Source organism: Dunckerocampus dactyliophorus, chromosome 9 (genome assembly GCF_027744805.1).
Source record: "Dunckerocampus dactyliophorus isolate RoL2022-P2 chromosome 9, RoL_Ddac_1.1, whole genome shotgun sequence".
NCBI classification, from domain to species: domain Eukaryota; kingdom Metazoa; phylum Chordata; class Actinopteri; order Syngnathiformes; family Syngnathidae; genus Dunckerocampus; species Dunckerocampus dactyliophorus.
The window spans coordinates 26,056,620-26,079,225 of NC_072827.1; the positions used below are offsets into that span (position 1 = coordinate 26,056,620).

Here is a 22,606-nt window from a genome sequence, read left to right on the forward strand (position 1 = left end):
TTAGTGTGTCTTTAGGCTTTGGTGTGAGCAAATATATCCCTTCTAGCACAGAGATTGAACCACATTTGAAAAGGAGTGTTTAATATGCAAAAAACGTACATTTTATAACATCGCTACTATTGCAGACTGTTTATCATTGTAACAAATGCTGCCCTTCCTCCCTTCACATCCACAAAGGGATGTGGGTAGTACAGTGTAACCTCTGAATGGGAATGCTTTTTGGTGGCAAAATATGCAATTAAAGCAACATTTTTGAGACAAATATGGCATTTATGTTGCAGAGAAGGTTAGGGTTTGAAGTGCCATCATGTCACATCGATTCAGCAAACATTAAAGGATTAAGTCTGCGTGCTTTGCTTTTACTTATGCTTTTTGTGTCTTTTTTTTCTGGTACGACTCCAGAACTAAGACCACCCTCAACAAGGGGTGTTGGGAATGTAGCATGAGCTTTAAGAATGAAAACTGTGACTTAAAACATCGCCTGGACATTTACAATTCAAAGGTCAGTGTCTTGGAACTAATTGTTTTTGGCATTGAAGGTTTCTCTGTACATCATGTAAAACATGAAAAGACCGGTTTCAGGAAACTTCTCCCAACACTCCAGAATATTTAATACAAACGTTACCTCAGGTGTCATTACATCATCTGAGCATGTGAATTACGCAAGGATGAATAAAAACCACCAAGAAATAAGCCTAAACAGTATGTATTGAGTGATATCCCTCCGTTTAACACAAGCTACTTGTAGCAATAAAAAAGTACATTGTTGTTCATTTACACTTGGCCTCCCTTGATAAATGTGACATGGGAGGAAGTCTGACGCTGTTGGTTTGTTAGTATCGAGACTCAGTATGAATAGGGGCTAATTTCCACCACTTAGTGCGGTGTATTTGTGGAAGTGGAGAAAAGATACAAATATATGTGTATAGCATCACAAATAGGTGTTTTCAAGGACAAAAGGATGCTTCAACAGCTGTGCCTGTATGAATAGAAGACAAGTGGAAACTCTTATGCTGGAGTACTCCAATCTAGTGGTGCTTTTTGTTTGTATCTAGGCTAGCGTGCAGCAAGAACATGTACAACTGTACCATATAAGAGCCTATTGTCACAAAGCCACAGGATATCATATATGAACCCATTGCAGCTCTGAATGGATGGATACTTTATTTATATCCAAGAGAAATTCACGTTTCCAGCATTGTCATCATAAAAGTAATCACTTAAACAATCAATGCAAAATAGGAGAGTTAAGAAAAATAAGAAAATAGGATTAAGAATGAATAAATATATACGTAACATCGCTTCAATTTCAATAATAGATAATAAATAAGCGTGAGAGAGCAACTACCTGCTTTCTGATGGGTATGCACACACGTCATTACATAATATATATATTAATATTGGAGATAAAATATCATATCTTATGAATATCTTATAAAGGGTCATTGTTTAAAATACATGAATTTGCTGATTATTATTTTGATTGATAATTTTCACGTTCTTATTGTATAATTCTTATTTTATTGCATTAAGTTCTTACCTTAGCCATCTGAGAAGACCAAATACATTGTTCTTGGTGCGTAACTGTTTCCCAAGTATAGCAGTGTGTGTCTGTGAAAGGCGCTTTATGAAAGTAAGTACATTTATTTGTATTCACTTACAGCGCAGTCTTGCCACATCCAATATGGCGGTGACGTTGACGTACAGTATGGGCTTAGCGTTCGATGCGGCGTCTGCAGATGTGGTTTTGACAACATTGCTTCCTGTTTCCCAGCGTGCTTTGCTGTACTGTCGTTGTAAATGGCTGCTAAGTTACATATTTAGAGCTCACATAGTTGTTGGCTATTCAGCATATACGTTGGCAGTGTCTTGTCTGTTGTTATCTTCCTATTATTACATTGCTGCGTGATGGTTTTTTAAGATACTGCAATATTGCAATTTTGCAATGCGCTATAGGCTCTACATCGGCTTTCATTGAAGGAACAAAACAATACCGATGTTGGCCGGTATGACCTTTTTATGCCAATATCGGGCCGATAGTTATCAGTGGCCGATATTATCGGACATCCTTAATATTTTCTTAACTCTCCCATTTTGCTTTGTTTGTTTTATTTTTAAGTGATTGCATTTATTAGGACACTTTTGCAAAAAAAGCGGTACAACACAACACGGTGAAAACACACCGCACAACAATGTGTGTTCACACACACACACACACACACACACACACACACACACACACACAACGCTTGTTCACAGTGTTTTACTTACAAACACAGTTGTTGTTCAACTCTAAACACCAATGTCTTGCGCCCTTCAGCTGGACTAAATAAACAACAGCTTTGACTGAAGGATCTTCAAGAAAGACAATACGAGGCAATGATGACCAACATCAGACATGCGATCCATGTTGCTATCGATCATCAGTATGTTAGTGTTGATGATCTTAAGATATTGTACTAATAATTATCTGTCCCTGTATGTACTCCCAGCGACATCACATTTAGAGGCCCTTAATACAATCAATTTTGAACCAAAATGCATAATTATGGTGTCCTTTTGGCTACCTCTGCATGCGCTTTAAAATGTTGGTTGTGCTACTCAGTTGTGAAATGCGTGTTACACTTTTCTTACTGTTGTTTACAAAGGACTCATCAGCGGTCTGAATGCTGGCTGAGCAGTTTGCTCCTGACTGGTGTTACAATATTGGTTCTGTAGCTGCTGTTTTGTGCAATATACTTCTCAATAAATAACCATGTGGTCAAAGAGCGCTACGGTTTTCTTTCCACTTTGTCATGCGCTCCAAATCATTATTCAAGTTCAACATTTGCTGTTATGTTTCTTGAGTCATGAGGGAAATAACGTCCCGTCTTCCTTGTAGTTCAGGTAAATAAATGCCCTGGCTATATTAGAGTATTTACGGTACGCTTTCCTTGAATAGGACGCACAGTAATAACTACAGATGCTCTGTTGGTTTTCTTACCTATATCCAATACCGATATTGTCCAGCACTTCATTACCGATACCAATATCAACCGATATTGGCATCAGCTCTTCCCACAAACTAATGTTATGTAATGAACACATTAAGCTTCTTTTACTGTGATGCTACTGGATGCATTTCACAAATAAACACTGTTTGTACAAAATAAGAAAAATACTGCAGTATGCAACACAAGTAAAAGTGGCATATTTATTGTAAACCTTTTTTCCTAAACAAAATAGTCAGTACAAAAATACAGTACAAAAAAACGTCCAGTCATTATTTTACTGCATAGCTGCGTGTAGTCAGACCTATTCTTCCTGAAATGCTCTATGAGATTAGAAGTACTGAAGGAAGATGCCTTACTCCGCACCCCCTCACATAAACAGCGCTTTACATTCATTGCAAATTGCATATTTGCAATCTGAAAGCAAAATTTGAAAATAATTCTAGCAAGCTTTGTTGCTCTGTTGAGCAATACTGGCAGAAAAACCAATACCAATATGATCCGATACGTCATTTTTATGCCAATAAAATTGGTCACTCGATATCATCGGACATACCTACCAATAACTATAAGTTCTTGTACATGATTGGGCAGCAGCTGCGAAGTTTGGCCGGATGACTGGGAATCAGTTGAACCCTTACGCCCTCAAAATACAACGGCCATAGGGTAACCTCTGGTAGACATGCACGAGTACAGCACAACCAAAACAACAACTAATTCACAACCCACTAATACACCAGCGAACGTGACATGCACTGGCAATTTTTTTAGCTGCTGTTGCAACATTGCCTTGCAGCTGACAATGCTTCTGCTTTTGGACAATAAATACTGCATCAGTATATTGTTATACAGTAACCATCCGGGGGAATCGAAAAATATTCAGCCTGCTCAATCAGTTGTGAGCAAAGCGCGCTGCTCCACCAGTATATAAGCCAGTATATGAATACCATAAGGTACCACTATGGAATACAGCCTGCTGCTGTGAAGGATAAAAATGCCACGCGGCGAATAGTTGCTTTTTGTGTGCAAAATCGTTTGATTACCTGCTGCTTCCGGCACCAGGCGACTCTGCCCCAAGTCTGCATCTTTCCAGCTGATTGGCCACAATCTGCCTCTCCACCTCCAGCTCCCGAGTTAGCCGCTCAAACTGGAGCTCCTGCACACGAGAGAACAAAAAAAAGAGGAAAAGGGGAGTGAAGGTCAGACGTGCATGATAATCTGAGCTAATCTATTGATAGACTGACGACAAGCGTATTACTTTATCATGGTATGCTCAACAATGGGTTCGACTTAACACAGAGGACAAGGTTATTCCACAAAAACGACATATCCAAACTATGTAAGCATAATTATGTCATTTATATGCCCCTCTGCAGCACGTAAGACCCTCTTCCCTGCATGACATGGCCTTGGTGGTTCTGTAGCTATGCGAGCTGTGTGGAAGTCAGCATTTGACTAATTAGCCAGCATCATTGAAGCTTTTTCCTGCACTAATTTCAAGCTTTAAGCCCTGCATAGTGACACTTAGCACCAAATACACTTCTCAGCGTCATTTGAAGGCAGAAATGTACCACAGTTACACAGTAATTAGGCCTGCTTAGAGATGTCATCCAAAGCACCACTTTGAGAGATGCCCTGCGCTCCACAAACAGCATTCTTGGCCTCACCATGATCGCATGAAGAGATGACAGGATCCTCATCTTGCTAGCCCTCTCATGTCATATCCTTTTCAACACTTGCGTACATTCACAGTCCCGTTTCACAGCATGTCTCGTCTATGCATGTAGTAGCTTTTCTTTCGTGAGACGCTTTAACCTGAAATTCAGTCGCATGGGTGTGTTCAGCCCCGCCTACTTTTCACACTTACTTTCCAGTTTTCTTTGGGTGCCCTCCAGACTACTGAAAACCTTCTCAACTATGCCCCCCACCCCCGATACCGCTGTGCAATGCCCTCCACCACTCTTATCTCCATCACCTCAGTAGATAAGTGGAGCTGGGCTGCAGGATGTGTTTGCTTCACAATCAAAGCTTCCCGGGGGGTGACAGGGGGGAAATGCAATGCAAAGCCACAGGACGCTTTCAGTTGGCAAGAGTAGTATGTAGTTTAGCATAGCAAATACACTATCATGACTCCAATGACGATATTCTCATCAGTACTGCAGAAGGCAAACCCAATCCACAATGCTGCATACTGTATATGTTGTGCACATGCTACACTGAAAACACTATATTTTGCTATAAAATGTTATATAGAGATGCCCGGTATTGGCTTTCTTACCAATATCTGATATGCCAACATTGCCCAGCACAACATGGTACCAATATACTGTAGGTACCGTAGATGGGCCTTACCTCAAACTAATGTCCCGTCACATCTTGTGTATGGAATGAACACATTATGCTTCTTTTACAGCGATGCCACTGCATGCATTTCACAAATAAACACTGTTTGTGCAAAATACGACAAACAACTGCAGTATGCAATACAAGTTGTAACAAATCGGAACATTTTCTCACAAAAAGAAAAATCACGACTGATAGTAAACTAAAATAAAATGTTCTGCTGTCAAAAAGTAAGAGGGGTTAGTCTTAATCAATTCACTAATAAGAATCCAAATCAATTATTCTGGCAACAATACAATTTGGAAAGCTAATGTGCATAAGAAACATACTGTAAGAAAAGTGCAACGTATGAAACTCTGGACGAATACAATCAGTGAAATTATAAACCGGGCTCACATTCGGCACGTCACGCATGAACTGGGCATGAACGAAATTTATTAGATTGGAAGTATTTTAGGAAGATGGCTTACTCCCCTTTGCATAACCAGTGCTTTCATTGCAAATTGCATAAACAAAATTGTATTACACGTCAATCAGTCCTATTTCCACCGTGTACTCATTTTAAAAAACTGCTTGTTTTTGGTCAAGAGATATCTAAGCCTCTTCTAAGCTATTAAACAGAAATACACGCATTCTGTCATGCTGAGTTCATCGACAGTCTTTTTTTTCCAAAAGTATAAAGCTCATTAGGTTTTGTTTAAGCTGATACCCCACGGTTCAATAAAGCTATAACGAATATAGATTCAATGAGTTCTTAATTAGCTTGTTAGAGCACAAGGCGATGCAGCAAAGATGGACCTTGGTTTAATGAAATATGGGAAAAGGGAAGTTTAAATTAGAAGCTGCATAGTGCTTGCTGCACTATGGGAACCGTTAAAACAAATTTTGTGCTTACTTAAAGGTAGATTGACTTTTTAATGATGTAACAGTAGCCGAATGTGTGCCCTTAGCGCCTGTTTATGTGCGCCAAACTTGAGAAAAATCTATCATCTCCCTCACTCGTTTGCGCCACACATGCATATATATACTGTACTGTACATCCACCACTTCATGGAGTACAGCTTTGTAAAGCAGGCTTCGCTACACATCACAAAATAAAGCTCTGCCAACTAGCTGTGAGCTAGACATCGGAGATGTAAGTTTGATCACTTTGTTTTCTTCAGCAAATAGGCTAACCCAGCATGGTGTAACACTTGAAATGTGACGAATGTTAGCAATGTAGCGCACGTAGCTATGCTAGTGTTGCTAACTCCTGTTCTATACACCTAAAAGTTATGTTTTTGCATGTGACATATGGCATCTAGCATTAACATTATAGTGTTAAGAGGTTTTAAAAAAATTGGAATTTAATTATGAACTGCAATTAACTGAACTAATTAATCTATGTTTAATCTCACCTTAAAAATTGCAGAGAAAAACCCTCACTTTGATGTACAGTCATGGAAAATATGATTAGACCACCCTTGTTTCTTCAGTTTCTTGTTCATTTTAATGCCTGATACAGCTAAAGGTACCTTTGTTTGGACAAATACAACAATGACAACAAAAATAGCTCATAAGAGTTAGGTGAGTTTGGTTCTTATCAAAACCATGGAAGTTGCTCGATATCAACTCTTAAATAAAACTCTTATGAGCTATATTTGTTATCATCATTGTATTTGTGCAAACAAATGTACCTTTAGTCGTACCAGGCATTAAAATGGATCAATAAACTGAAGAAACAAAAGTAGGCTAATCATTTTTTCCATTATTGTATTTTCACGTTAGCTGTGGCTGCACTCGCGACCGGGTGCTTTGCGTTGTTGTAAGCTAAACTTGAGCTGCTTCGGCGGAAAGCAAAGAAGGCATAGCACTCATATCAATGAAGCGTTTTTGAAATGTAATTTTACAATTCGTTGGACTGCTACAACTCTCACATGCGCTTCCATTTTCACAGCTCCTCTCCACAACTCACCGCTCCTCACCTTGCCCTCCCAGCTACAATAGGAGCTTATTGGCTGATGAACACAATGACAGCCAATCAATGTCCACTTCAGGGTGTGACTGACCATTGTTTTCCACCCCCCAACAAATAAAACACAAGAAGCCCAACGGATAAAAACAGATTTGATTTAAAAACTACATACAGTAGGAACAGTAAAGATAGAAATTTAAAGAAAGTAGATGAACACATTAAAAAAAAACACACACACACACTAAATACCACTGTAATTAATGAATTAATCACAAGTAATGCCTTCATTTGACACCCCTAATTAAAAGCATTTTCAAACTGCCTAAATTCCGGCATCAAGGCTGCAGTTTGGCCAACACGTGTCTAATACGCTATCGTGGGACCTCTTGACCTCTCTTCCCAACAGGGTCTCCAAACGCCTTTATTTGGCAGAGCTGCCTCCTGTGGAGAGCTGAGTCAGATCCTGTCCCCTTGTGTCTTTAGCTCAGACCCAAATAAACAGATGACAGCACGGCGGCTAAGCCACGCAATGCACACGCTTCATCTTTCCAAGTGCTGAAAACACAGGACCCGTGTGAAATGCCTCACGTGCCTTCTTGACATCTTACAGTGAAAAGAACATTATGGCTATCATACATGGCAGCAAACAAAGCAGAACCAATCCAAGCTTTTATTCCTTCCATCCATCCATTTTCTATACCGGGGTCACGGGTATGCTGGAGCCTATCCCAGCTGACTTTGGCCAGGAGGTGGGGTACACCCATATACAGACAATAATTCACACCTATGGACAACTTTGTGTTACCAATTAGCCTAACATGCGTATTTTGGGAATGTGGGAAGTAGAGAGGACAGAGGAGAACATGCAAACTTCACGCAAGGACGTTCCAACGAAGATACGAACCCGGATCTCCTGACTGTGAGGTCAACAAGCTAACCACAAGTCCACCATTCCAAATGATTCGAATGGTTTCCAAATAGTGTTCAGTGGCTCACATTATTATTAGGCTCCAAAACATGTGTTGCCACTTGCTCATGACGGATACTCGTACAGCAGCAATTGTCTTTATTTTGCATAAATATGCAGCTTGTTCTTGTAACCAACGATGAAAAGAACCCACAACGGACATGTTTGTTCATTCAGTAGCAATGAGGCTCGACATACCTGCAGCCTCACCTCAATGTGGCAGCTGCATTCTGACTAGAGATCAACTCTCGTTTCAGAATGACAGCAGAGGTTAAAGGATTTCTGCAGCACTGAGGGACAGAAAACAGGGCGTGATGAGAGCGAGCAGAGCGAGAAGAACCATGCAGCATTATATGATAACTACCTGCACAAGAACCACAAAGGCACCTTGGCAAAATAATACGACAGCAAGAAACTAGACTAGCTAGAAACTACACTAACGTAGTCGTCTCCAGCTGCTAACTCTGATGAAGGTGAGCCAGAGAGAGAAAATTGCTCGTGTCAATAAATGCAACACAGCTTTTATAGTAACGAGCAGCATTACCCTTTATGTCTAGAATTGGCCAAGAGAAGAAAAATGTCACAAAGCTAAACATAAACAAGATGTATTTTCTCATTTCGTTCATGAATAAAATATCTTTGTTTCAATTCCTTGCATCTGACAGACAAATAAATATTCTGAAGAATATGAAAATCTTATTTTTATTACGGGTTTTTTTCATTTATGTGGTGGGCAAGTCATGCTGGGAAGCCCACGTGCACAGTTCTAACCGGATGTTACCCAGCATGCCTTGCAGGTTCTACATGCTAGCATTGTTTTGCAGGTGTAGTTGTGTTTAAGTGTTTATTTCAAGACCTGCATAGTCCGTGTGCTGCAGTTTGGTTGCATCATGAGTGAGGGAGGCGTTTGGTTTGATGACCTATGTTGTGTGAATATGAGTTTCAATGTCAAGCTTAAGCAAGTTGATGTTATGTTAAGCTTGATTACTGTAGAGTATCAAAAATAGACATCTCTGTGGTTGCGGTGGTTATTTGCGGTTTTTCGTGGGGATCTACTGGATACTGTAGTCCCTCATTTATCGCGCTTAATTGGTTGCACACCCGACCGTGATGACTGAATTTCTGAATTCTAAATTCAATTTTTTCGTAGTTGGAGCATATAAAGCCTGTTTACGCTAGGGGTGGCGGAAAAAACTGATTCTTAGATGCATCGCGATGCGGACGTTGACGATTATTAATCGATTCATAAATGTCAATAATCGATGCTTTCGGAACAAAAAAAATGGAACAAAAAGACGGAAAGCGGGAGTGCTGCCTGGACATCAATCGCTGGCATCGATTGGCGATATTACATTTTTTGCCAATATCGGGCTGATTTAAGACCATTTAAGACACAAGTAAAACTCACTCAATAAATGTGTTCCGACGTGCGGCCAGGAAGTGACGTCAGGGGTTCAGACTTAAGTTTTAGCTGGATTACAGGACAATACAGTAGCCCGTGTTAATATTATGATTATTCTTCTGATTATTTGCTTATTATCATTGTGTATGTTGTGAGATCATTCAAACCTGCAATAACAGCCTGTTGTTCCGGCAAACAAGTCCGGTGCTTTTATGTTTCCCCTGCTGGCACCTAGTGACCAGTGTAGAATACTGCATATCCTCTTAATGCCTTATATTTGTATTTTAGCTCATTTAGCCATTTTTATGCTTTAAAATGCTTCATTCAGTCAAAGAACGCGTACAAAATGTGTTAATGTATTTTTTTCACAGGCTGTATAGAACCACCCAACAGCGTGAGTCATGAATTGATATGTTTTTGAAAAACCATGATAAAGTGAAGAGACAAAATTTGAACCGAGATGTGGTGTGGGACGGCTGTAGTCCCCCCCCCCATGTTCTCTTCTTTGAGGTTGGCCCTTCTTTTGGAATACATGTCTAAAAAAGCAAGAGAAGAAGCAAAAACACATGCAGTTAATCCTTCGATGCTGGCTGAAGTGATCAGGAGTGGTGGTGGTCTCGCATGACGTCACCGTCGCGTTTCCACAGTAAGTAGGCAGAACACCTGTAGGCGTGACAGTGTTGACAGCGGACTAGCTGAAGTGCAAAGGCGGCTGATGGGCTCCCACTCGCCTATTTGCTAAATGTCTTTATCGTCCTCCCTCATTTGCATTCACAGTGTACTGCACATAAGAGCACAATGTGAACATCGTTACCGAGGAACCACTGACGTGGGGATTTATTTAAATGTTTGTTAACAAAATTGCTTTTTTCCCCCCATTAGGCTTTTAAAAGTGTTTACTTGGTCATTATAACATGAAGCAGTTGTCCTGGAGCATCATCTTCGCCCAGCTATCTGTTTGAGTTTAACAAAAGTTTCCATGTGATGTTTTTAACAAAAACATAACTAAAGGGCTTAACAATCAGAGTTGCAATTACTCAAGTGCTTTAATTCATAATAGAGCTGGAAAACACTTGCAGGGTGAGATCAACACTATTGTGTCAAAACATTACACTCCTCTGAAAAGAGGACAGCACACAATTTAGCAGCTGTCAACATGCAAATGACCTTAATAGGGAAACGCTGCCGCTCCTGGAGGATTTGTTGTGAAAGAAAAACTCATCTGTACATAATGCATAATATTTTTCAATCCCCATATTGTGCTATTTCTCAACAATTTCAATTGCAGCTCCCACGTCTGGAGCTGCTTGTTCGATACTTGGAAGAACTCCAGGCCTTATTTTATGATGCGCAGCGAAGCCTGCTTTTTTTTTGTAACAAAGTGGTGGGCGTACACACCGGGCGGGCTCACCTAGTTAGGGGCGGGTCATAGGCATGATGTCATGTCCCTGAGCTTCTTCCTTTTTGTTTCTACGCCTCTTCTCTCAAAAGTGGGCCAAAAAAGTGAGTGAGATGATGGATTTTTCTCATACAGCATTTGGTCCACATAAACAAGCTCTAAGGACACATTTTACTGTTAGAACACTAATTATTATATTGAAAAACAAGATTTTTTTTATAAATGTGTTTTTTAAACAGCTAAAGCATTTGCTATACAAAAATACATCACTTCCCTCCCATATAAAAACACATCTGTATTGAACCAATTGCTTGAAAAAAGTCATTTTCAGGAAAGATAGTAAAAACAATGGCACCTCAAAAAGGCCAATAATATACACGGAATGACATGCTGGAGTCAGATTCATCGTGAGCTTACTCCAGAAAATCACACTTGAATACGAGCCAAATAAAAGAAAATCACAGCCAATGTCACAGACTGTGACATCATTAGCTAAAAAAAAATGTTTTGCCAATCTACAGGCAAATGCAGAAAAATTGACAAAAGCATAATAAGAAAAATCCAAATACCAATGTGGTCCAAGTTTCCACCTGCTCTCTCTGGGGGGGTGCACTGCTGCTGACTGTGGCAGTGATCAGGGAGATAATTATAATGATGATGATGACAGTGATGTTCATGAGGATTAACAGCGAGGTGGGGAGTAGAGGTGGGGGAGATTTCCCAGGGCTTGGTTCAAAACACGAGAATGTTGTGCCTGGCCAGACACACCAGTCCACTGGCATCACATCACATCACATGGGAAGCAGATTGTCTCCTGTTCCTGTGTTCTTATTTTCTGCTTTCTTCTACATTGACAGCTCCCTGCCACAATACATTTAGAGAACGGCTCACTGGTGACAGCTAATCTGACTCTGCCATCCTCCATCATGCCCCCACTCTCTCTTTTGTCCTTCCCACCCGCTTTATCCCCCTGCCTCCACATCTGTGTGTTTTGTCTCTCCCAGCACTCTCCTTCACCTATATCCCGCCCCTCTGAATGTGTCACACTCTTACGCCCCTGTGGGGTAATTGCTTGGAGCTAGGCTTCCATTTTTATGTCCATAATCGAGGCCGCAATGCTTATGGGTCTAGATTTCCCCCTGCCTTTGTCATAGCCGCAGCAGCACCAGGGACAGGAAGGCAGATAAGAACCAGAGAAGCAGGGAGAAATAGCCAGTCGATTGTAATTAGAGCGCTTATTCACTTACCAAGGAGAACGATTATTGCCCACAGAGAGAAACTACCCTCTCTGGCACACTAATGTGTAATGCCAAAATGCTTCTATGGGTTCAATAATTAAGTCTTTACCTAAGTTGGTTTAAATAAACGATACTATGTGAGTTGATATCATACTACAGGTAATCCATGCTTTGCTGGGGCACCTAAAGTCCTTCTGGTTTGATTAGTGTAAGCGCTCCCATCAATACTGTGGCACCAGCACAATTGAAAGACGGGGGCCTGTGCAAGTGCACGTACATGAGTCCCCAGCCTGGACGTGTGGTATAATGAATGTGATTATTCCTCCTGCCAGTTATTAATGATAACTGCCACTTTGCATAATATAAATGAATAATGATATTAGAAAGAATGAACACAGTCAAAATCCACGGCACGAATCCAAAGTAGATGTGTCATATACTGTACAGTACTGCATGGTCCTCTCACCAGTTATAACCACCAAATACGCTACTGCACAATAACAACAAAGAGAATGTGTCACGCTCTGTGTGACAGGTTGTGTTTTCCTCTGTGTCCATCATTAGTTCCTGTTTGACTCTTCCACTATAGTCAGGACGGAGCACCATCGTCAGCACCTTTATTTTCTCTTTGAGGGCGCGGGGAAAGCACCTGATGCTGATGAGAAATCAGCGACTATTGAGTTTAGCGGGTGTCTTCTGCTCGTCACCGGTTCATTATTTTGTCTTTGCCATGTTGGACGTAGACTGGAGTGTCCGCGTGTGCGCTTTTGTCCCTCACTCTCATCTCTGTAAGATGTTTACCTGTTTTCTTGTACTTATTATTCTGTCGCATAGTCTGTTTTTTTATGCTAACCCTAGCAGTGCCTCCTAGTTTTCATAGTTACTTTGCTACTGTGCCTTTATGTCTTTTGTTGGGCTCTGTGTGAGCACTCTTTTGTAAAATAAAGGCTCTATTGACTGCACCTGTCATCATGTCTCCGCAATCCAGGAACATGACAGAAAGACTCGAAATAAGCCACAAAGTTCAGTAATACAGTGTGTTGTATTGAATTCATGGATGTAAACAAAGCCCGAATGCTGTAGAGCAGTGTGAGTGCAGCACCGTAGAAATGGCCCAGTGTGGGTCCCCCCACAGGGTAAAAGAAGACAGAGGTTTGCGTAATATTCCAGGTTCCTCGGCAGGCCTTTTAGAGGGGACGTATGAATGTATGTGTATCAGATTTAAAATTCAGCATAATGACTGATCAAAGTGTGCATATTCCATACGTTTGGTGGCATAATCCACATCCAAATGTCCTGCTCATTAAAAGGAACTGAATGCTAACCGCTGGTACTTCTCAAATAATTATTACATATCATTGCCATCTCGACAACCATGTACAGAAGGGCACATTAGCATTTTCTCCCCGGCGATAAAACACATTGATTTAAACACACATAACCGGTGACTTTTAGACAGCTTTAGCAACGCAAATGTAAATCTCTTTTTATTACATTGCATTGACATATTGCCTTAATAAAACAGTTTATTGCCTAATTTCGCCACTAGATTTTGACCTGCGTGCATCAATCGGCGGAAACAGACCTTTATTAATCCTTTGCTAAAACATTACGTTCATTATTACCATTAAGACAAAGTAACAACAACCAACCAATATCCTGTCAGCGTTCAGCCCAGTGTTTTTCTTAGTACAGTACGTGTTTGAAGGGCAGTTCTGTTGGTCAGTGGTGATGCTTGTTTAAAACCTGGCTTTATAAAAATGGTTTCATTCTTCATTTAGGTAATGTTTTAACATTGTATGCAGGAGAACATGAAAATTGAGTGCATTGAAGTGGGCAGTATTCAAAGAAAGCATTTCACATTACTCAGGGACTAATTTAGGACGCAGTGAACAAACACGCGGGCGGAACCACGCGGCACACCAAATCATAGAAGAAGAGAGAAAGTCCCTCGTCTTCTGCTTTTCAAGACTTCCGAGAAGAGGAATTACTTCTGCGAGTCATTATGGAGTACAAGGCAACAAAATATGAGGAGAATGTCGACTGGGGTGGGTCATGTACGTCGGAATATTCATTATGTTGGCTCACGTGACAGCGACGAGGCGGCGGTGAGTCGGTTATGTCATCGTTTTCGTATCGCTTGTATGCACGGCAACGACAAGCCGGCGTTGGCGGCGTTCTCAGATTTTCCCAGTCTGGAAGTCGTTTTTCAAAAAAATACCTTTTCAGGTCACCCAGAACGCCGTTTCCGTGTAGAAGAGAGGCTGGAACGATAAAATACTTTGTCGTTTTGGCCTGAAAACGTTTCCATGTGGGTCGCCCCTAAATTCCTTCAGAGCATGATGTGTCTGGAAAGATGAGAGAATGCCGACAATGACGGCTCCTTGGAAGGAACAATGAATGAAACCAGGAGGTTAACAATTAACTCAAATTTTAGTCTTGGGGAATTCCGGAACTCTCTTCGTTGGAGGCGTTTCCATGTTGACCTTTAAACTCTAAAACTCCTAATGCCACCTGACAAACTAGTATAAAGTAACTGGCAAGGCCTATTGGTCAACATTGGTGCAGCACAAGAAACTACTGCTTTTCAAATGAAGTATTTATGAAGTAATTGAAATCGTGCTATCAGTGACATGGATGTGAGTATTATAACCCCAGACCCGATTTCCGTGAATGCGCCTCACGTTCTCTGACTGTGCTATTCACTCGCTACGTCTCCATAAAGCGTGTGCCTAGGCAACCAAGATATTTGAGAAGTTTGGGTCGCCTTGGGTCGCCGCTTGTCATTGAGGCGTGATGGTGGGTCCCGCAGCCAAACCAGTTGAGAACCACTGAACATCGTAGCTGATGAATTTAACACAGACCGAACAAAAAAGGAAGGACCGACTTCTAATTTGTTCTAGACAATTATCTTGGAACTACTGGGCAATTATTTTACCAAGCGGTTGCACTGATAAATCAATGCATACTAAATCGAATACAAGCCAAAAAAAGCTGTTGAGATTACGTGCGTCTGTGAAGCTTATGAGTAACTGCTATTGCCATGCACTATTAAGGAGGAAGGAAAGAGAGCAAACAACCTTGCAGGATAAACACACTTAGAACTTGTGCGGTCCTCTGCCCTTGTTTGGGCATCAGGGCAAAGTCTGCATGCTGCAGCCATATCAGCAGCAGAGAGTGATAATTCCAAAGTGAGACATAACAAGAAAATAAACTGGAAACAGGGAAAGAAAGACGCAGAAAATAGCAAAAACAATATTGTAGCATAGTAAACACTTACCAAGCACTCAGACATGTGTAGCTCCAGCACCCTTAACCGCAACCACAACTGCAGCCAAGCGGACGAGCATGCTTCCGCTGACAGTGGGATCCCTCGAAAATCTCAACAATCAGAGGAAAACCTCGAGCGAGAGCGGGAAGGGGAGGGGTGACTACACCCACTAGGCCGGGATCTAATTTCCTCTTTGCACTCTTGCCCACCCTCTCATTTGCCTGTCCAGCTCTGCTTAATCCAGACAGGGACGATCATTTTACGCTCTACAGGAGGAATCTCTTTGGAGGCTGGGCTCTGGAGCCAGCGGTCAATGAAAAAGACTAAGCTCTGGCAGGCTGTCTACTCCTTCCTGTTCGGCTCGGACCACATCAACCACTGCCGAAGGTCCTCTGGGGAAGGAAGTGACATCGGCAGGTGCTGCCTGCTGCCTCCTTCCTTCCTTCCTTCCTTCCTCGCGCAAATGAAGCCCACTTTCTTCAAGGAAGATTCAATGGTACTTCAATGTTTTCTTTGTTAATGAATACTAGAGAATTCAACAGTCCTTCTAGGGATAGAAAAATGAAGTATTACTGACAGTGTACTGACAGTGTGGGATTCCTAGAGAAATAAAAGCTTGATACCTCATTGAGGAGCCTGTTCTCACATGAATGTGTAATATTTTGTTAATTACTTCAATGAGTGCATGAAAAATATTAGTTTTCTATGCTGCCTGTCCTCACTAGGGGTGTGCTGGAGCCCATCCTAGCTGACTTTAGGTGAGAGGCGGGGTACACCCTGGACTGGTCGCCAGCCAATGGCAGGGCACATACAGACAAACAACCATTCACACTCATGTTCACACCTATGGACAATTTAGAGTGTCCAATTAACCGAACATGCATGTTTTTGGAGTGTAGGAGGCACACGCACGGGGAGAACATGCAAACTCCACACAAAGAAGTCCAAACGGAGAGAGGAACCCAGATCTTCCAGATCTCCTGACTGTGCGGCCAACAGGCTAACCACCAGGCCACCATAAATATTCTCGAGGCAATTTCAACCCCAGTGTTTCTATTGCCTGTTATACTACAATGAAATAAGTATGTTATCTTCGTACTTGGCAATGAATTCTTTCTTGAGTTCCTCACCTTGAGTTCCTCACCTTCCTTATTATGTTTTTTTTTGGCCCCGTGGTATGTTATTTAGCAGTCACTCAACAAAGAATGCAGTGAGTCCCAAACATGCTTCACATTCAAAGCAGTAAAACACCAACGTCACCATATGTGTTTCCACGAAAGTTAAGGTAGCTTAAACGTTGTTTTACAGTGGTTAACACCTTTTTACACTTGCACCTTGAAAAAAAGTATGACTTCAAAATTGCCTGTACACTTAATGAAAGTTTTATGATGGCCACAGTTTGACGCTAGGACAGATTGTGCTTGACCTGGGAGGTTGCACTGTACAGTACGTGTCTTTTTGTACGATCGCCTGCTAAATTCTAATGAGAAGTGGTGCCGGTGGTTGTCCACTGACACAAGCCACACTACAAGGCTTCTATTCTCTTAGTTGCACACAAATATGTAAAACAACTGTTCAAGTAATCTGCTCCAAGCACAGCTATGCTACACACGGGAATAGTCGGACTTCCTATGTTAGGGGTTTTGAAAATGCGACACAGTGAGCCTCCCCTCAGACGATATAAAGTCAGTCAGTTGTACTTCTATAGCCAGAAGAACCACTATAGAACCACACTCCTCAACCATTAGAGAACCAACTGAACCCCACATGAGCGAACACTTGGCGACGAAGGCAAGGAAAAATTCCCTCTCGAAAAAACCATCCTTCTCTAGCATGTTTTTGGAATGTGGGAGGAAACCGGAGTGCCCGGGGGAAACCCACGCACGCACGGGGAGAACATGCAAACGCCACACAGAAATGCCCTAGCGAAGATTTGAACCCAGGTCTTCTCGATGGCCAACATGCTAGGAATAACGTCATAATATCACGAAAATAAAACTTACAAAGATGATTTAAGAAGAAATATTTTTAAATTTTAAAAAACAGCAAAAATGGGGAAAAAAAAGCAAAGACCGAAGGTCATACTAATAATACTGTTTTTCACCTATACCACATAACTGACGTGCACGTTTTTCTTGGAATATACAGTATATAATTTCTTAGCACATCTACATGTGTATGAAACATGCGGCCCTTTCATTCTTCACTTCCCCCCCCCACTGGAAAAAAGTTTGGACACCCCTGGCTTAAGTTATCAGTCTACTGTTACACATTCTCTCTTCTTTCCTTTGCCCATTAGACAAACATTTCATGAAATAAATGTGTTAGCATGTTAAACATATGATGCGAAAGGTTTATCATGAACAGACGTGGAGAGAAGAAGAAGAAAGGGTAACATTAAATAAGCTCTGCTTCTTTCTACTGTTTTTCAGACATGTTGAAAGGTGATGTTCCTTAGTGTAACTTGCAATACCATAACATAGCATACCATACCATAGGACTACAAATCAAGACCATAACATGAGATGTGTGCTACACTACCTGTTCTTTCACGGACGCCAGGATATTGTTGGCCGTGTTGTTCGCCTCCATGCTGCGGCCAGTTGTACGGCTACGGGTGGTCAGCAGAAGCCCCTCCTCCATCACTGGGCTCTGCTCAGGAACTGGCATTCCTCCTGGGCACACAAAACACACACACATGATCTCCATTTGTCATCGATCGTGTTGTCTCCCGTACCTGTATGCATTGACCTCTGCCTGGTTTGTATTGACGAAGGAATAAGTGGCTAATGATGGTCACGCGCCACCACGACTGTCAATGCACACCCACACACAGACACGCCATATGGCCCCAAGACTGTCAGTGTTTCTAGTCTGTGACTGTGCGAATCAATGCCATATGGCCTTCATAAAAAAAACACACGAATAACGAGGCTGTCCAACAAATGTATCTCATTGTTGTGTGTTTTCTAGTTCAATCAAAAAATTACACAATTTTGTGATAGACAAAAGACAAAGAGACAAAAACTGAAACGTGCAATAACCAGGGTGATTTCTTTCTATAGGAAATCACGTGAATCCAGTGTTCCAGACATCCAAAAATATGACCAAAAAATAATTTTACAGCTAATTATTACAGTTTTACATGCAGAAAACAATGCAAAATATTTAAAAATGATGAATGGCTGAAACCTATTGTTGCGGACTTCCCGTACATCCTTAAACTCAATCGTGTTCACGCCTTCTTCATCAACGTTATTTAGCAGTCGCACTCAATGGAAAATGGGCAGCACGTAGGGTGCTTTGTTTGGGCACTTGATGAAGCAAGACAAACGAGCTAGTTTGCCATAACCGAGACAGTGCACAAAAACCCAGGCAAAATTGTGGCAAAAAAAAAAAATCATACAAAAACTGGAACACACAAAAACCAAGGTTCCACTCCCAAGGTTCTTTGTTAAACACCAATGTTAATGAACCATGAAATGTAAATGAAAGTGCTGCAAAAACCATGGCTTTGCAAAAAATAGAAAGAAAGTCAAAAACAGATGAAAAAGCTAAGCGGATACCATATCCTGTGCTCCCTCTGACCTGTGGTTCATAATTGAAATGCAAGTGGAATAAATCTGGTCTTATGATGTTGAGCCACATGGAATAAGTCTCACACACACACACACACACACACACACACACACACACACAGGGCACCTGCGATGACGTTCTCACAGAAGCACACAAAAGCAAGTGTTTCTGCGGGGAAACATAGATTTCACAAGGACTTTTACTGCCTGGAAGATTCACCGCTGCTGTCATCTGCAGGCTATTTAGAGAAAAGATTTAGAGACATATTCCAAGCTTGTGCTTTCTGCACATATCTTGGCCAACATGATTTACAGGACGAAACCAGACAGGATGCCAATTTTGTGGTTCTGTGTCAACATCTTCATGTGTAAAGACATACACTGTATACCAAGGGTCTCAAACTTACAGACCGCGGGGCCATGTAGTGGTAGGTTTGGATTTTTTTTCCTCCCCTAATAATAAAAGGTTTCATTTAAAATGCCAAAAAAGAAGAAACGGGTAAGGGGCCAAGCCAAACACCTTTTCACACCACTGGATGTTATACTTTATTTGAATATGCAAACGGATTAGAAAATAACTTTCAATGTCATTTCATGCAATGTCACGCTTTTGGTATCCCTTTCAGGAGACGGACACGGCTACATTTGCTGATATTCTTTTGGCCTGGTTGCATATTAAAGCAACCAGAGCTCTGGTATGGGAATGGTATTGGTATTGGCAGATATCCAAATTCAGGTATCGCTTCGGATTGGGAAAAAAAAGTGGATCGGTGCATTCCTACTAGACAATCAAGTTTTTCAAGTAGAGGTGACGCCCCAACTGTATCGCGTTCTATGACGGAGGCTCACTGCCATATTTTGAAAATCCCTGGATTATCACGTTCCTCCACGGTAGCAATATTATAGTTTCTTAATGCAGGCGATTGGACAAGCAGGCATTCAAATGCTCGACTAAGTGAGTCCATTTGGGTGCCGAGCTCTTATTTTAGAGGCTTAAGGGGTCATATCCTCACCGTGTCGGCGCTTGCCAACTTTAAACAAGCCAGTGCAAACACACAGATGAGATCATTTAACACAGGCTGACTGTCGGGCTGTCTACAGTGAAGACATGAAACATTTTGCTTTTAGAGATCGTATGAAACCCTGCGGCTATTTTGCGTCTGGAAAAAAGGACCCTGGGGTATTCTGGGAGTGTGCCAACAAGGCAACATTTTAAGGTGTACCAGCCCTGGCGTTGAATGACTGACACTACGACTAAAGTACGTGCTTCCACACAGGATAGTCCACATCGGCCTCCCAAATTCTTTTCCCAGTCATTCATAATGTTGCAGAACACCACCCTCCTTCTAATCCTTCCTCGATTCCCCAGCACAGGCTTTTATTCCCAGAAAGCAAGTAGGAAACAAGAAACAGTTTCAATTTGACGACGCGCCTCCTGTCTGACTCTTGCAGCACTGTGGGGGGAAAAAACACAGTGCTAACCATAAAACGGAAAGGTTAGTACCGCCACAGCTGGAGTAAAACACATGCCTCTTTCTATAGAGAAAGAAAGACTTTGCATGTAGGTTGTATAGGTTTTGATTGTTTGTTCAAATGACTTTAGCGTCCATATATGGAAGTTGAAGCACAAAAAGAAGCAAACCTGATTTCACGTAAGTACTAGCAAGGCAAATTTGTGATAGCCTACCTTTAAAATTCCCCATTTTGTGTGATCCAGCATCTACATGACACTGCCAGGCTAGTTAGGAGTCCACAACAGCTTTGATAAAAAGACCTGCCGTCGCGCTCCTTATGTACACCACGGACTGGCTCTTCAACATTTCTGTTTTTCTTCAAACGTGAAGACGCTAAACAACCTCGCCGACCCGCAGTGTTGTGTCATCAAGCCCAAGCATGTGAAGACACAAGAAGCTAAGAAGTAGGTGAGAGGCGGAGAAGGAAGCCCGAGTGTGTGAAGTTGTTCAAGGCTATAATTAGGCTAATACCTAAGGACCACATAGTTCCCAACCGTTAAAAGATGACCTCATGTGGAGCTCGCTGAGGTTAGCCTTTATTAGTATGTTTTTATTTGTGCCTTGTCTGCATTGTCAAACCTCTGTTACCTGCTCGAGGACAACAGAAGAAATGTAGCAGCTGTGCTATCATCTGACGTGATGTATTTGTTGCAGACGTTCATTAACTCATTCAATCCCAGCCATTTTTCAAAAGACAACCCCTTCAGTGCCGGAACATTTTAGATGATTTTGACTGATCTTTCAAGGCACACAGAATATTGTGTTCTTAGGCTATATAAACTTGGACCCTACCAAAAGAAGGACTAGACTCCCGTCTTTCATCAGACCGAAATGTTTGTTTCTACCTTTTTGCATTCTTTAGTAATCAGCAGTAGAACATAGGTACGTTTCAGGAAAATATCAGTTCCCTTAACTAAAAAAGGGAGAAAAACAACTTTTTGTGAAAACATAACTTTCACTTTGAAACAAATATGTTTTGCTTTTAGTGACAGCCAAAATATATAAACAACTATACCAACATAAACACCACAAAAAGGGGTCGTTTTACACCAAAATAACAATTTATTTACAAATATAACACCATGAACTATTTACAATTTTTACATTTGGAACTGAACGATGTGTGTGCACGTGTGTCTGCATGCTGTGCATGCGCTAAAATTTCCCTACAATGCGTAACTTTCTGCCCGCTACACTCCTCCGCGCTCTCTCACTTCCTCCTTCCTGTCATGTGTGACTGGTCCTTTAACATGACCCCTGCAGAGCTCTTATCAAATGCACTTCTGCCACCTTGTGGCCGTTTTAATGGCTTAAAAATGCATTCGTGTTAATGCATTAGTGGAGAGTTGCATCATCACCTCTTTTTGCCTCTCGCGCAAAAGAAACGTAAAAGACGTACAAATACATTGCTGGGATCGGGTGTTCGGGATGATAAAAACGTACAAATACGTCTTTGGCACTGAATGAGTTCAATAGGAATTTTCCTGCTTTACTGCTGAACAGTATAAATTCAGTGTCCAACTTTTGCAGCTACTTTGACAAAAGAAAAGTGAGTCATTTGTGTTCTTTTATATAACTGACAGCTATGGCCGCCTTCGACTAAGGATTTTCATAGTCGAATCTGATTCATTAGATTTTGTCCGTATTCGACTATATTGGATTTTGTTTGTTTGTTTTTTTAGCAGAGCTAATGGCAATCCTGACGAATAAACAGATCTCATTTGCGACTTTTTCCACCTCAAAGAAAAAGGCTACAATACTCAAATAAACAAATAAACATGGTAGCTGTAAACGAGGGACAACTATATGTGTGTGCGCTCTTCGGACAATTTGTAATTGTAACTTTGTATCAAATAAAAATATTATAGAAATTCTAATTGGAATTTGTAAAAACTGCAGACATTTTTTTTTCAGTCTATTGTTGTAACCCTTTAATGACAGTGGGAGTGC

At 41.3% G+C, this 22,606-nt stretch overlaps 1 protein-coding gene across 7 annotated transcripts in view; it reads right to left on the reverse strand.

Moving 5' to 3' along the window:
• Positions 1 to 22,606, reverse strand: part of LOC129187360 (plakophilin-4-like) — an 84,601-nt gene that overhangs the window by 43,212 nt on the left and 18,783 nt on the right. For 5 of the 7 annotated variants that reach the window (XM_054786503.1, XM_054786497.1, XM_054786502.1 and 2 more), the window contains exons 1-3: positions 20,830 to 21,014; positions 18,106 to 18,239; positions 4,034 to 4,146 (exon numbers count right to left, since the gene is read on the reverse strand). In XM_054786503.1, coding sequence (XP_054642478.1) covers positions 4,034 to 4,146; positions 18,106 to 18,239; positions 20,830 to 20,845 — 263 coding nt within the window. In that variant the 5' untranslated portion in view covers positions 20,846 to 21,014. Of the gene's footprint in view, positions 1 to 4,033; positions 4,147 to 15,573; positions 15,687 to 18,105; positions 18,240 to 20,829; positions 21,015 to 22,606 lie in introns of those variants that run through there. The other 2 variants (XM_054786498.1, XM_054786501.1) reach the window with 2 other exon arrangements.